This window comes from Mixophyes fleayi, chromosome 4 (genome assembly GCF_038048845.1).
Source record: "Mixophyes fleayi isolate aMixFle1 chromosome 4, aMixFle1.hap1, whole genome shotgun sequence".
NCBI classification, from domain to species: Eukaryota; Metazoa; Chordata; class Amphibia; order Anura; family Limnodynastidae; genus Mixophyes; species Mixophyes fleayi.
In genome coordinates, this window is record NC_134405.1 from 97,692,120 (window position 1) to 97,708,959 (window position 16,840).

Consider the following 16,840-nt stretch of genomic DNA (forward strand, 5'->3'; position numbering starts at 1 on the left):
GTGTGAGTTTCACTTTCAAAATGTAAAGATATTTTGTATGTTTAATTTATTTACAACCGTCATAATGTGAGATTGTATTTTTTCGATGTTAGGCCCATAGTTCATCATACCTATGAACGGAAATGGTACATACAAATTTAGTGATATATTTTGCTTTTGTTGTAGGCGATGGACTTGAGCATGTGCCAATTAAACAAAGACGCCAACCATCCTGATTTGGGACTAATTCTCTGGCCCACAAGGAAATTGCCACTTCAGTCAGAGACCGTTAAACAGCAGATAAAAACATGAGGAAGACACTGATGTCCTCTGTCTCAGTGATGGAATACCATTTTAGTCTGAGATAGATGTGTGATTTAGAATGCTACACAATTTTCTCACAGCCAAATTGATTTCACACTCACCAATAGGATCACTGAACTCATGTAAGAGAAACATTAGAAGGAGTTGTACTATGCAAACATTGCACAAGGTATTATCACCGTCTATTAATTGGATTTTTAGGTTATAGCCAATGTTTCTGACACTATCAATCCTTTATAATGATCACCATTGTAAACCGAGAGTATTAAGTAAATAAAAGCTGATATTTACAGCTACGGTGACAGGTTGATTCATGTAACATTGTATTGATATTTGCTGTAGCCTTCCATATACATGTCCTAGCTTGTTCTTTCATAATTGGGATCACTGTGAACAGTTTGGGCTGATGTCTTCTAAAGTTTTTTTATATATGGGATGTTGTGGTTAATAGGTTTGTTCACACAGAAACCTTAAGGGTTCATTGACATGGTTTCCACAGTCCATTTTTTAAACTTGACATACTACAAATGTATGAATATTGTATATGATTCTAACAGTGCAAAGATACTTTATCACCATTACATTACACGTGTGGCAATAGTACAATAAAAGCGGGGTCATTCCTACCATGAGGTGAGGCAAGAATTTTCTTAGATCATCATCATTTATTTATTTATATAGCGCCACTAATTCCGTAGCGCTGTACAGAGAACTCATTCACATCAGTCCCTGCCCGATTGGAGCTTACAGTCTAAATGCCCTAATATAGACACACACATAGACATACAGACAGAGAGGTAGAGACTAGGGTCAATTTTTGATAGCAGCCTATTAACCTACAAGTATGTTTTTGGAGTGTGGGAGGAAACCGGAGCACCTGGAGGAAACACAGGGAGAACATACAAACTCCACACAGATAAGGCCATGGTTGGGAATCAAACTCATGACCCCAGTGCTGCGAAGCACAAGTGCTAACCACTAGGCCACTGTGCTGCCCACAGATGACCGAATGCTTAGGATATCAGCAGAGACAAGTTCTCACTGCTTGACAACAACTCTGCTTCCCCATCAGTGCCTGTACTGTACTCCTCATCATCACAAGAGGTAGTGCACTGTGACACCAACACCTGCAGAGGAGGTAAACCATCTATTTCTCAGCACAAAAGAGAAGAGTTGGGTGAAACTGAAAAGTTCCTTGCAAAATAAGGCTGGGTGCACACTACAGTAATTTCAGCCAATCAAACGATAATCGACTGTTTGGCCCGATATTGCATTAGTGTGTATGCTATATCAATGAATGATAGTTGTTCCAAAGCTCATCATATCATTTCATTCGATTTTTAAACCGGACTTAAAATATTGTTCAACAATGGAGCAATGTTGTTCCAATTCTGCAGTGCAATTCTCAGGACCGGCAGTGTCCAAAGATCTCTATGGACTGTGCAGAGTCGCAATCTTTTAATCGTTTTAGCCAATGGTTATGACAGATGAAGAGCAGAGATCTGAAGGTAAATTGTGTAAAACATGTATAGTCTGTACACATGATTCAGCACGCTGATCGGGACTTTTTTTTTTTTTTTTTAACTTGTTGGTAAAATTGTTAAGGATATTGCATCGGGAGAAATTTTGTGTAGTGCGTACCTAGCCTAAAAAGCAGTGCAGAAATTAGATTTCCTTTTGCAGAGCTAGATTATTAAAAACGATGTATATGGTTAGTTAAGGTTCATGTTTGGGGGAATTCCTTTCTGTGCAGATGGGGGCACAACCATTCACTCTACAATAGGACTTGAATGTTACACCAACTCATCTTTAGTTGGACCTGTTTTGCACTTGCATGTTGTGCTTCAGCAGTGAAGAGCTTTTCTAGGCACAATCAGGGCAATTTAATAAAATAAAAAATGAACAAACAAAACTGCCACATGTAATAACAAAATATGGGTAAACCAGCAGTATTTTAGGATAACAAAAAACGTTATTTTAATGAATGGAGTGGAACTTAAATGGTAGGAGGTTGGACTTTGAAGTTTACACATTGCATCTATGGAGATTTTTCCGCTTCTGCACACAAAGGAGTCTACTGAGAGCAGTATCCGTTGTGCAGAATACATTGAGTGTGCTTAGTAAATGAGTAATACTGGTTACTGAAGGATGATTATTATCTGTCACCTGTACCTTCTTGTACCTACACCAGCCTGCTCACCTGGCTCATTTTGTGGAAGTATTAATCTCTTATGCCCTTGCAGCTTTTACAGTATAGGAGGATATAAGCTTCAGACACTGTCTCTGATGACACATGGCGTACAGCAATCCTCCTTTGGCCTTCAACTGCTGTTCAGTTGCATCTTTTCTTCATGGTGATCATTGAATCCCTCTTCTAAAACATGTTGCAGAGCTTGCAGCCCAGTTCTCTCACTGGTTCTGTCATTCCCCATTTTTGTACCGGATATCTTAGACTCACAATTGTTACTTTTTTATAATGCAATCTCCTGTTGCACCCAAATTAGTAGGATAAGGGAAGGGGTGTCACATGGGTACCACAGATATTCAATTCAAATTTATGGTAGCTCTATGCTGATGGGTACCAGAGTGCTTTGAGGCAATGGCAGTATCTTGATAGACAAAGTTGGAATCTGCAAGGTCTGGATCCACCTTACCAAACATGAAAATGGAAATAAATTCTTATTACATAAATGTATTTCTATTACGGGTGCAACGCGCCTTTGTATAATATTGAAAGGCAAAAAGTGCATTAAATTACTGCCATTTCTGAGGCAGGATAAACCACAGCACGTTTGTGTCATGCTGTGACACAGGATATGACATGCTAAGCTTCTAGTCTGAGCCCAGGTAGGGGAAGGCATCACCTTGACAACCGCAATCTTTTGCTGAAAAAGCTAGCAATATACAGTCAGTAAGTATCTGGTGACCAAGTTACACTATTAACACAATGGCAGGGTTACTGATGGTAACAGGCAAGACAAAACTGTAAAACCCCTCTCCAGGGTGGCAAAGTAATCATATCCTGACACACACCCTTTCAACAAAATATTCATATGCTATGTATGTGTTATTCTCTGCCTTGTTCAGGATATATATATATATATATATATATATATATATATATATATATATATATACATATACATACACACACACACACACACACACACACACAAAGCCCTTTGCTCTGCAAAAAGGAGCAAGTATAAGAAACAGTTTCACTTTGTTTTAATCTGTACAACTGGTCTGTAACCTCTTACCATTTCCTTGCCTATGTGCTTGGTGGTGGAAGAAGTGTGGGTTGCTAGCTTTAAAGGTGATGCCAGCATTTATAGTTTCTCTTTTGTACTGAGTAGTAAGGGAAAGTGTCCAATTTCTGCTATAAGCCAGCCATATGTCTGTACCTTACCTCCCAACGTTCCCAATTGGAAATCTGGGCCATACACGAGCTTCTTAAACTATGCCCATCTGCAAGACCCTTTTCTTGAGCTTTGTGTGAAATCAGTGGCGGATCTAGACTTTTTTTGGGGGGAGGGGGCTTTACCAATTAGTCCTAACTCCTCCCCCTCTCCAGTCCTGACTCCTCCCAGGCATGCTTCCTACTACACTGTGTCACACAAATAAATGTATTTTAAGACCAAGTTTGTTCTTTATTTTAAGCAAAAAAACACTAAATAACTATAAAATCACAACAATGAGAGCAACAAATAATAAAATAGACAGAATGTTCAACAATAACAAGAATAAATACAAATAGGTAACTTTTTACAACACAAAATCCAATCTTCAATTTCCGCTGTTTGCAAAGCGATCAATCACTCTGTCCAGGTCTACTTTAATTTCACGATGAATATGTAGAAGAGCTAAACCAGTTAACCTCTCCTGCCCCATTTGGTTTCTCAACCACATTTTTAAACGACGTGAAGAGAAGCTCCTTTCATCTGATGAAACACTGATGGGCAAAGTTAGAAGAATTTTCAGAAAGGAGTTCACTAACAAGTAGACATCTTCATCACAAGCCTGCAGAGCTTCTTCCACAGACTCTGGAAGAGTTATGCTGTCACCCGACTGTATCCACTTCTCTTTCCAGAGGTGAACCTCTGATAATAGCGCCCATTCCAGACTAGGATTAGTACTTATTAGATTTCCATAGGTACTGCAAAATGTCTTAACTTTCAATGTCAGTGCCTCATTGTTCAAAAGCAAGATGTTTCTTGGCAGCAAGCAAGTGAGATCACAAGATGATAAAGTTTCAACAGAAAACCTGCTTTGTAAATCGCATGTTACAGAATCCAGCAAAGGAATGTATATTGCCTGTCTATAATAATCTTCTGGTGTGGAGACTGGAATATTAGCTCTATGCATTTGATTTTTTTTGGTTATACGGGGTAATTCTATTGCAACATCTGGCTTTGACAAAACTTGTGATGCTTTAGAAAATATACTTGAAAATTCTTCATTGCAGTTTACACGCTGTTTATTCAAAACCGACAGAAGATCCGTGACAAGGGCAGCAGCGCCAGTCAAGTCTACAGTTTTCTTCTGGAACAGCCTGCTAAGCGGTAAACACAATGTAAATATCGCGAGTTGGCAGTGCAATGCCACTACAAACTCAATGTTTTGTAGGGCGCTTAGCAAGGCCTGGGCTTTAAAGGATGATGCTGGTTCTGTCCATTGAGATATATATTCAAGTGCTTCAACAATTTTCTCTATTTGGTCAAGAAACTGGATTAAGCATTCACTTCTTTCCACCCAGTGTGTTTCGCACATATCCTTTAATTGAGCATTTACAACATTCAAAAGAACATGGTTCCGCTGAGGTGAAGCATTAAAGAAATGTGCAACTTCCTTGATGATGCCGATACAGTTGCGTATACTCTGAACTTTTGAAGTCTTGGACATGGACAAGTTTATGGTATCATTAAAGCAAGGGCATCTAGTGGCATACTTGGCCTCCTTTTGTATTTCTGCAACAGCACCCAACTGCTCCGATATCATCAGGGAACATCCATCTGTACCTATCCCAACACAGTTCATCAAATCTAAATTTAACTTTTTAATTTGCCTGATCACTAGCTGTCCCAAAACTTTGCCACTCACTTTAGGCTCAAAAGATGGTGATGAATCTTTGAAACACGACTCATGAACATTTTCAAACGCAATGAAATCTTCATGTCTTTGGTTCTTGTATACATAGCTCAAACAAAGACTCAACTGAGAACTATGGGAAATATCTGTTGTTTCATCAAATATAACACAGTAATATTTAGACTCCTTGACACGCTCCAGAATGACTCTCCTAATTTCTTCCGCACAACATTCAGTCAGCTGGTTTTGTGTATTTTCGCTGATATATGCTGCATTTGAATGTGTGTTCTCCAGGTGATTTGCAAGAGCAGTACCCCCACTGTTATCTTTAAACTGCAGCAACTCTCTAAAATTTCCTTCATTCATCAGCGGTTCTGTGTCAGCTTCTTTACATAGCTCTCCATCATCCCTATGCCCTCGTAGAGGAATATTTTGTCTGCCAAGGAACAGAATGGTTTCGACTATAGGCTTCAATCTTTGTCTGTTCTCTTGGATCTGCTGTAGTCGCTGTGAACTAATCCTGTTCATAACATTCCTCTCTGGTGCACAATGGGTATTCAGAAAGTCTTTAGCTGCTTGCACAGAATTCCTGTGGTATTGCCGCTTCTCATGAGTGCACAGATCTCCATCTTTGCCTAGCAGCTTTGCAAAAACAGTCAGGGGCTTCTTTACAAGCTTCTGAAGAGTAACGTGTTTGTGGGAGCCCCCCATTGTTGCAGTAAAAAACAGGGCACAATATTTACAGAAGACTCCTTTTTTAGCATCTGAGTATATCAACCACGGAAAACTGTCCAGGTGAGATTGATTTAGAAACCTTTTTTCCTGCTTCCCTTTCTTATTATGAGTTGAAAATGGTAGTTTGAATCCAAGTGAAGGCTTCCATGGTCTCTCCAGAAGCTCACATTTCAAATGATCATCGATAGTAGAAATGGATTCAATGTAGTTTCCGATATCATTCTTTTGCATGCTGTCACATGCTTGAAAACAATCTTCAGGATATTCAACGCTTAATTCACTATCTTTTTCCACCTTAAAGAGGTCTTTATCTTCTACTCTCTTCTTTGCTATGAATAAATCCATGGTTTGTTGGCTGCGCTTCATTTCTTGGCTTGTAATCTTATGGCAGAAAAAAAAAATATATGGAGAAGTGGATTATTACAATAAATGTACGGGAAGGTGGACACATACATATATACACACAAACACATTATAATATATATATATATATATATATATATATATATATATACATACATATACATACACACAGACACATCATCATTTATTTATATAGCGCCAACATATTCCGTAGCGCTTTATAATTGGGGCAAACATAGTAAACTAATAAACAAACTGGGTAAAACAGACAAAGAGGTGAGAAGGACCTGCTCGCAAGCTTACAATCTATTGGACAATGGGAGTTTGACACATGAGGTTAAGTCTACATTTGCAGTTGGCCCAGCCAGACTGCAAAGGTAAAAGTGACTCATAAGCTAAATGATCCTGTCACACAACAATGGTGATCAAGGGGTAGTTGTATAACAGGTGGTAATAGGGTAATGTACTGAGGTTAAGAGGGTGGTTGAGGAATATTATAAGCTTGTCTGAAGAGGTGGGTTTTCAGAGAATGCTTGTAGACTAGAGGAGAGTCTTATTGTGCGAGGGAGAGAATTCCATAGAGTAGGTGCAGCCCAGAAAAAGTCCTGTAATTGGGAATGGGAGGATGTAATGAGTGTGGATGAGAGACACAGATCTTGTGCAGAACGGAGTTGCCGAGTTGGAAGATATTTTGTGACAAGAGAGGAGATGTATGTTGGTGCATCTTTGTTGATGGCCTTGTAGGTTAGTAAGAGTATTTTATTTTGGATTCGGTAGAAAACAGGCAACCAGTGTAGAGACATACAGAGTGATGCAACAGAGGAATAACGATTTGCAAGGAAAATCAATCTTGCCGCAGCGTGCAAAATAGATTGTAGGGGTTTGAGTCTGTTTTTGGGAAGGCCAGTAAGGAGGGAATTGCAATAGTCAATGCGGGAGATGATAAGTGCATGAATTAAGGTTTTTGCAGTGTCTTTTGTGAGATATGTGCGAATTCTGGAAATGTTTTTTTAGATGTATGCAACATGATTTAGATATAGAGTCAATGTGGGGAAAAAAAGGATATGTGCGAGTCAAGGATTACACCTAGGCAGCGAGGTTGTGGGGTGGGATTTATGGTCATGTTATCAACAGAAACAGAAATGTCAGGTATGTTCTTGTTGGTGGGTGGGAATAAACTCTGTTTTAGAAAGATTAAGTTTGAGTTGGCGAGAAGACATCCAAGATGAAATAGCAGAAAGACAATCAGTTACACGGGACACAGATGTCGAGAGATCAGGAGAGGATAGATAAATTTGGGTATCATCCGCATAGAGATGATACTGAAATCCAAAGGAAGTTATTAGATTTCCAAGAGAAGCGGTGTAGATAGAGAACAGCAGAGGACCTAGCACTGAGCCTTGCGGTACTTTAACTAATAAAGGAAGCGAAGCAGAGGTGGATCCAGAGAAGTATACACACACATATATACACATGATAGTGGGACCTATATATCAGTCAGCCATTTTAAATCACACAAAGTCATCATTGTTACACAAATTAAAAAACGTTACTTCTAATATAGATAAAGACAACAAAGCAGTTGCATTTTATAAACACTGTATGCACTATCACTTCTTTAGGTCACTATTTTATATTTTGCTATCATTTACAAATTGAGATTTATTTATGTTTTGTGGCAAATAATAAAGATTTCATTTTTCTTTTTTAAATGGTACACTTAAACACACTGGGGCTGCAGCTGCCATGGAGGACAGACACACAGAAAATCACCTACAGCTCAAACTTCATAATCCACTCTCCTACTCGCCCCCTTTCTAAAGAAATCAGTAACACACCATAACTTACAGTTCTCGCTCTGTGATAAGCTGCCCCAGAGATACCACACTAAATGCACAAAGCGGTGCTACCCACTCCACTTACTAGGCTGGCTGGTCCCCTGGTCTCTGGATGTAAGAGTACAATGAGCGCTGCATGCAGGGAGGACGACTGTAAACAAGTGGGAGTGGGAAGCACAGCTCCTTCTTACTTCCTGTGTACACAGCACCCGTTTCCGCCCCCAGACTGTACTGTGTAATCATTGGTCAACTAATGTTAGTCCCGCCCCCCACCAGACAGACTAAACTGTCATTGGGTCACTAAAATAAATGACATTTCCTCCCTTCTCATTGGGCCTCCAATCAGAGTGTAATATATTAGTGACGAATGCCTGCTGCTGCGTGAAATGAATGCATGCGAAGCCTGGTGATTCCCTCCTCCCAGTCTGCTACGTCATTCAGCCCAGCACCCAGCGGTGAGGGAGAGAACGCCAGTCCGTGGGGAGGGGGCGGGGCTGGTGTCCTGTCGGCAGTGAGTTTGTACTATACAGTAATGGCGGTGTTTAAGGGGGTGATCGCCCCAATCCCCTCCCCTGAATCCGCCTCTGTGTGAAATTAAGATTTTTCTCAATGTCACACAGATACAAGATAGCTCATTGTTTACACTGGTACATATGTGTATTAGAAAAAGGGCAACTTACCTAATATCATATGGTGTTTGGCCACAGGACGATCCTGATTAAATCATAGTGGAGTCCATCGATGTGTCCCTATAGGTTCATGTGGTGCTGGGCGGATTAATAGATCGCAGAGCTCATTGAGTGTAGTCAGGCAGAAGTAGTCGATGCTCAGTAATGGCGGCTTCCTTGCTGTCATCTGTCCGGGGTCTCCGTCTCTTCTGCGGCTCTCAGTCGTCTCTGCTCGGTTGCCGGGGCTTGCGGGCCCGCACCCCAGTAACCCCTTATCCCGGGGATGACACTGATGTGGAGAGTGATGTGGAGCTGGATATGACTGAAGATCAGGCTATACAGAGGTACAGTCATCTACCTGTAGTACATGTGGTAACTGTATTGTACACCAATACCAAGGACGGATGTATTCTATATTTGAGTTAAAGTGAAGTCTCTCCATGTACAAGTCAGGGGAGAGTGGGCTTTTATGCAACTGGTGTGCAGGAAAATGGTTATTTGCAAAACCTATCAGAATGTAATCATCAGTTCACCTTATAGGCCAACATGCAGTGTCCTGCTGTCACCTGCTAACTGAAATAAATGACTGATTAATGGTGTTGCCATAAAGAATGGTTGCAGCTTTATTTCCAATGGAAACAATGAACACAGGGAAAGCGGCATGCAAGTTTTATCAATTCCCCAAATTGGGGTGTGTTGTGTCCACCATGTGAGCACCAAAAGTACACACCCCCTAGTTTGCGTATGACACGCCACCCATGAAGGCCTAACTGTTGGAAGCTGGAGCCAGGCACATGACTGCTTTTTCATTGTGATTATGTATTCTGTATTCTTCTGCTATATACCTATACCTAGTGCACCGCTTACCCCTGCCTGGCAACTGTAACAAAACAAAAGGAAGAGAGTCACTGTTAACACTACCAGGGAAGTAAATATATATATATATATATATATATATATATATATATATATATATATATATAATGCAGGGGCAAACACAGGATTTGTAGAGGGGGGTTTCCACACCACGCCACCAGTGGGCGTGACCAGCATGAATGGGGGCCTGGCTATAATTTTAGAGAGTGCTTGGCTGCTCTCCAACTCTTCCTATCCCTATAATATACATGGGCAATGCTGTGTGCACCACTGTTTTCAAGCAGGGTCCAGCAACCTCAATTATACAGTGCCCCAGGCTTGGAGGGGGGTTTCCAGGCATTAGGAAACCCCCCCCCCCTCGGTTTGCCTATTATATATATATATATATATATATATATATATATATATATATATATATATATATCATACTTACCAACTTTCTCATCTTGAAATCCGGGAGCCTGCGGAGGAGGTAGGCGTAACAGGGGCGGGGCTCCAAAAATTGCACGTCATTTTGGACCCGCCCCCATGACGTGATGACGCAAAACGCGTCACTTGACAGCGGTGGCGGGGCCAAACGGTGCGATTCACCTGGAATCGCAGCATTTGGGACTTAATTTTGCCCACTTCACTAGGAAGTGGGCAGAACAATCCAGATGCGGGAGATTGCCACACTCGCCCGGGAGTCCGGGAGTCTCCCGGACATTCCGGAAGAGTTGGCAAGTATGATATATATATATATATATATATATATATATATATATATATATATATATATATATATATATATATATATATATATATATATATATATAGCATGCATTCTGACTCTCCCATGTTTCCAGGTCAGCATGCCATTGGTCCCAATTAAACATCAATAATACAACAGTTTGACAACAAAACAGAAACATAAATGACTCTATACTGGTGCTTCTCATACACTGCCTGTCCACCTCTATGCTCCAGCCACCCCTCCTTGAGCTTTGGTCGCTGCTTACTGACCCCACTTTGCGAAAGGGAGAATGGGTTTCCTTGCTTGCCCCCCTTTCCTGTAGCCGCTGGGATGATTTTTTAATAAATTTTTCTGAAAAATCATCTGTCATATAATTAACACGGAAAAAAACATTAATAAATTGGCCCCTTTGTCATACATCTATAAGAAAGTGTCACAATTTGAAAAACATACATGGTGTAAGAACAACACAAATTAGCACAATAGGTGCTTGTTTGCTCTGAAGTCAAATACAGAAATTGAGTTGGTGACTGTTTTTGTGAACTTTTCATAGCAAATTGAATGTTTTTGATCTCCTTTTACATAGCGCACTGAAGAGGCGACAGAAAGCAATCCTGTTGAAACGAATGAAAAGAGAGATGGAGCCCTCTGGATCTCCTGAAAGGCGCCTCACCTGGAATGCAATAGAGCAGATAAAGTAAAAAAAAATATTTTAATCATTAAAAGTATATATATTTAATATATTTATAAAGCGCAAATGTCCACAGCAGGGCTGTACAGAGCAAATAATACATACAAGGCATTATAACAATTACATGACTTTTAATATTTACATCAATGTGAGACAAAATGAATGAGAGCCCTGCTTATAAAGATTATTTACATACATGATCAAACTTATGGGTTCCAACTGTATGTTTAATACGAGCATAGATGGAAAAAATATTATTTGATTCCCTTCTGTTACCACAATAATTAACTCTTTAAGTCCATATTGAAAATCATTTGTGTATCTATGATATAAAATGTTCGCTATATTGGGCCCTTCTAACTGGATTTAATGTTATGACCTCCATACCCCAATCAAACACTGTGTGTGTATACATCATCACCTCTTAGTACACACACAACCTACACAGAATTATTATTGTCAATGATTTGTAGTGCTGTGCAGAATTAAACATTATGGAAAGCAATATAGGACATTAAGGAAGATAAAGTTTCACAGACATGTAAATGTGTTATAGGACATAGTATTTATAGCAAAGCATGAAGTTCTGATATAGACAGCACACCCCTGTTATGATCACGACCCCTCTCGTAACATCTTCTACACCCAGTCATTACATTTACTCCTCCTTCTAACAGCTTCGCTAACTCCCAAGTGCTCTCCTCCACAAGTGACGGCACAATACACACTCGTATTATTCACATCAAACTCTTTTTCCATCAGTTTGGAGCAGGGATTGTTGGTAGAAGCAGCTCTGGCACTGTCTTATGCTACAGACGTTTGTACCCGTTGCAGGCGGCCTTACCCTTCCTGCACTGCTTAAACCCTCATCCACTTCCTCCATTTAATGATAACCGCTTCCTACTGGACCTTCCTTGTTTACATGCTGTTATGTATTCCCTTACCATGACTTTATACTAGCAGATGTTTAGTATAAAGTTACATTTCTTAGCATGTACATAAAGCCATATAGGGAACATGGGACCTTCCCATACATTGGAGATTAAGGATGTCAGATTTATTTATTTTATAAATATGGTGTTTTCTGATTTTCTTTACAGTATGTGGTGGTCTTTATGTAGTTTGGGGAATCCTGTACATAGGTTAGGAGGAACAATAAAGGCCAGTGATTACCAGCAAGAATACTTATGGTTTGGCCCGCCAGGCTTGACGGCCTATCATGAATACTTTTGACGACATGAATGTACTGTTGACAGCAGTGGTGTTGGTCAGGGTTGGTTGTGGCAGTATTGAATCAGCTAAGACTTATGCTTTGGAAATATTAATTTTTGACTATATAGCCTGAGTTTCTGCTTGCAATACTAGGGAATGGATTTAGGCATTATTTTAATGTTTTCTTCCTTTGTCCTGTGTTTTGGCAGGTATCTGAGACAAGAATTCCCTGAGGAGTGGACATTGCCACGATTGGCTGTGGGTTTTAATGTTAGTACTGATGAAATAAAGAGAGTTCTAAAGTCGAAATTTATACCAACAGAGGTGCGGAAAATGAAACAGGATGCCTCTGTTTCCAGACTTCTAGGACACAGTTCTCCTGGCTCAAGAAATGATCAGTTACAGCTAGTGTCTCCTGCTAAAAATCCAGCACAACCGCTATTGCCATTTGGGTCGAATGAGAGGCAACTGCTGGTCAGCCAATCATCCCAACGTCTTCCTCCTCCAAAAACATCAGATTCTTCTCATTTAGCTTTGAGGTCAGGGAGTGCGCAAAAGAATGTGTCGCAATCACTAGTCAGAACACAAGAGTCACAGATCACCGTGTCAGGAATTGTCTCTGCTTCGTCCAATGTGAGTTTGACCACAAGCAGTAAGGCAGAACATGCCCAGATGGTACCTGTGAAAGAGGAGCAGATAGTGCTGAATGATAGATGGGATGGAGAAGTATTGGGTGATAATGAACTGGAAGAATTGGCAAACAGTGGGCTTCAAAACAGCATGAAAGTTGTACAGAAAGGGAGAGAGTTTTTTGACAGTGATGGGAATTTCCTTTATCGAATTTGACTTTCAGACATTGGACATTCGGGTGTACATAAAACTGCTGTATTAAATGCAAAATTGACAAAGGACTTATTTTGTTTATACTTTTAGAAAGGCTAAAATAGTACCAACAATAAAAAAGACTTTATATTCTGCACTGCTTTACTATTTTCCATGAATTCATCACAGCTCTTTAACATGGGGGTGATGAGACCCTTTCTTGTTTTCCCTTTCCTGTCAGTTCTATATGTAATATGAGTGCAGCCACATCCACCAAATAGATAGGGCATTGTTACATGAATTCTCTTTTCTCAACTATTATAAGACAACCAACTCCTGCTCCCATACTGCATTCACTATTTTTGTCCTACCAGACTAGGAGGGTTCTGTTTCTTATGTCCTTAATAGCAATCTGTGGCTATTTTTTACTGTAGTGCTTAACTTGATCGGGATACAGACTGGTAATATGCAGTACCAGCTTATGTGGTAAAATGTGTGCTGATGTAATGTTTGTTGGCAATTACTAGGTTTGAAACTATTACCTGCAACGGGCATCATCAGACACCAAAAAGTAATCTTTGCCCAGCTCGCAAATTGGTGCTTACAAAATTGCTGGCTCCTAACTTTATAAAGACCTGTTTCTGCTGCTTTCCTATCATCCTCCATTGTGCAACCTTCTTTGTCCTGTTTCAGCCACTTCAATGTCCTTCTGTTTATTAGGTTGATTAAAGCTTCTAAAAGTCACCATGAATATTAAAGGCTGAGAAGAGCGTCTGAAATAAGGTTACATTTTTAGTATATTGTTTTTTCTCTTAAATGACTGATAAAGTAATTTAGATATTGAAGAGTAAATACCAGTGGTTGAAGAATGGTCTATGGTGTGTTGCAATCAAAGTGAAAGGACCTCAGAATAGTGTGTAAAAGGACTACTGCCAATACTGATTATAAACACTGGAAGGTCCTAGGACCCATTGTGATTCAGAGTCCATACCATGAGCATTATCACAGTTATCTTTTGGTCACTATTCTATGGTCGGTTCACACAGCATTTACCTTCCACTGAATGTAGGGCAGTGCCCACTGGTGACTGTACAATTTTCTTAGTACAAAGTCTCACATGCCTTTCAGATTTGTGAAAAGGTATTTTTTTACAAAGTGCTCGGTGCACTGTGCACGTATTTTAACAAACACAGGGCCTGATTCCAAATAAATGAGGAACTTTTCACCTTGGCAAAACCATAATGCATAGGTAAATTAAAGATGTTTGGACATATTTATAATTGGGGTAGGGCATGTCCTAGATCAACTTCAAATGTTGGTGTAAAAATAAAGTTATCAAATATTTGTATGCATATTATATATTTGACATCGTAATCCATTACTTTTATCATATTCTCTGCACTCGCACACTCTCTGGAGTATATTTACTAAACTGCAGGTTTAAAAAAAGTGGATATGTTGCCTATAGCAACCAATCAGATTCTAGCTGTCATTATGTAGAATGTACTAAAGAAATGATAACTAGAATCTGATTGGTTGCTATAGGCAACATCTCCACTTTTTCAAACCCGCAGTTTAGTAAATCTAGCCCTCAGAGTGATTAAAATGACAATTCCTTAGTAGATGCTGAAATTATAAGACTGGATTAATAGTCAGATTCCCAATATACCTAGTAGTTTACCACACTACAGCTGGGTACACGCTACTGTCAAGGCCAAAAGTTTTGAGAATGACAAAAGAATTGGTTTTCACAAAGTTTGCTGCTTCAGTGTTTTTAGACCTTTTTGTCAGCTGTTGCTATGATATACTGAAGTAAAATTACAAGCTTTACATAAGTGTCAGAGGCTTTTATTGGCAATTACATTAAGTTTATGCAAAGAATCAATATTTGCAGTGTTGACCCTTCTTTTTAAAGACCTCTGCAATTCGCCCTGGCATGTTGTCAATCAACTATTGGGCCACATACTGACTGATGGACGCCCATTCTTGCCTAATCAATGCCCGCCTCTTGAGGATGGACCACAAGGTCTCAATGGGACTAAGGTCTGGGGAGTTTCCTGGCCATGGACACAAAATTTCAATCATCATCATCATTTATTTATATAGCACACACACACGGACAGACACACACACCAGGGTCAATTTGTTAGCAGCCAATTAACTTACCAGTATGTTTTTGGAGTGTGGGAGGAAACCGAAACACCCGGAGGAAATCCACGCAAACACGTGGAGAACATAGAAACTCCTTACAGATAAGGCCATGGTCAGGAATTGAACTCATGACTCCATGAAGTCCATCACCATTGGAAAACAGTGAACACTTACATTATGAACAACTGTGGCACCGGTGTTTTTTTTTTTTTTATAATTAGTGTTCTATATGCTTTATGTTTGCCCTATTTAAGTTAAAATATTCGTTTTGCACAGCAGAGATGAGTCTCATACCCCTGTAGACACAAAACAATGTTTGCCCTCAATTCTCATATTTGTTTAGCTTTCCCATCTTCAACCCATCTCTGATAGGCAGAGATGGGTTCCATATCCTGACAGCATATAGGCCAAAAGCAGCGCTTATACATATCTACTGTATTTTGTACTGTATATCTTGTTTGTGTGGTTTTTAATATGTGTAGTTTCTAGTTTAATTAAAAAAAAAAGTTTTTTTCAGACTACCATATATACTCGTGTATAGGCCGAGTTTTTCAGCATATATTTGTATGCTGAAAAAGGCCACCCGGCTTATACACGGGTGAACTTACCTGGTGTCCGGTCCCTCGGCTGTTAACTTCTGCATTGGAACGCATATGCGTTCCAACAACAGGAAGTTCGGCATTTGGAACGCAAACTTGCGTTCCAAATGCCGAACTTCCTGTTGTTGGAGCGCACGTGCGTTCCACTGTGGGGTAAGTAAAAAAATCTCTATATAAAATGTGTCTTCGATCTTTCTTTCTCCGCATTCTATTCACGCACAGCGTAACGGTACGGAGGGTTTTGATCATACAGGACCAGAACTGGGGGACACTGAAAAGTTTACATGGTTATGCAGTACAAAAAAATGTTTCCGTTAAATCCATTATGTGAGATGACAAGTTGGGGGGTACAAACTAGCACAAAGATATATAGATCAAAACGTTTTATAAGCTTGCATCATAAAACATATATAAAGAACAATCATTATCTTTTTATTAAATACCACATAAGTTACATATTAATAGAGGAACGGTTCACATTACTTTAACCGCCTGTATTTACACCTTTCCTTTGGGGTTAAACATATATAAAAATAAGTTCCAATACAGATGTAAATTAAAATGAAATTTCAGTAAAAGCAAAACTGACACCTGTGAAAACTACTTCATTTTACAACTCTCATATATACAGGGATGCCACCTGTCAAAACTGTACTTTTCATTTTTTTACAAACCCATCAATTTACATCACAAAAGAGCACCCTAGGGTATTGCCTACATTATCTTTTATTTATTTAGGTTAGGTTGTACCCAATGATTTT

General features: G+C 39.6%; 3 protein-coding genes across 8 annotated transcripts in view; 2 read left to right on the forward strand and 1 right to left on the reverse strand.

Moving 5' to 3' along the window:
• Nucleotides 1-599, forward strand: part of TTLL13 (tubulin tyrosine ligase like 13) — a 30,749-nt gene extending 30,150 nt beyond the window's left edge. For all 5 annotated transcript variants that reach the window (XM_075207811.1, XM_075207813.1, XM_075207814.1 and 2 more), the window contains one exon: nt 166-599. In XM_075207811.1, coding sequence (XP_075063912.1) covers nt 166-178 — 13 coding nt within the window. In that variant the 3' untranslated portion in view covers nt 179-599. The remainder of the gene's footprint in view (nt 1-165) is intronic.
• Nucleotides 600-3,546: 2,947 nt separating this feature from the next.
• Nucleotides 3,547-9,152, reverse strand: LOC142151801 (52 kDa repressor of the inhibitor of the protein kinase-like). 2 transcript variants are annotated; one of them, XM_075207817.1, is made up of 2 exons: nt 9,008-9,152; nt 3,547-6,507 (listed from the first exon to the last, which is right to left on the reverse strand). In XM_075207817.1, the coding sequence occupies exon 2, from the start codon at nt 6,490-6,492 to the stop codon at nt 4,090-4,092; it is 2,403 nt and encodes an 800-aa protein (XP_075063918.1). In that variant the 5' UTR covers nt 6,493-6,507; nt 9,008-9,152; the 3' UTR covers nt 3,547-4,089. The 2 variants fall into 2 exon arrangements, with proteins under 2 accessions (XP_075063918.1, XP_075063917.1); XM_075207816.1 differs by lacking the exon at nt 9,008-9,152 and adding an exon at nt 8,413-8,515.
• NGRN (neugrin, neurite outgrowth associated) lies at nt 8,729-13,486 on the forward strand. The gene is made up of 3 exons (XM_075207818.1): nt 8,729-9,339; nt 11,191-11,301; nt 12,717-13,486. The coding sequence occupies exons 1-3, from the start codon at nt 9,161-9,163 to the stop codon at nt 13,351-13,353; spliced, it is 927 nt and encodes a 308-aa protein (XP_075063919.1). The 5' UTR covers nt 8,729-9,160; the 3' UTR covers nt 13,354-13,486.
• Nucleotides 13,487-16,840: the final 3,354 nt, after the last annotated feature.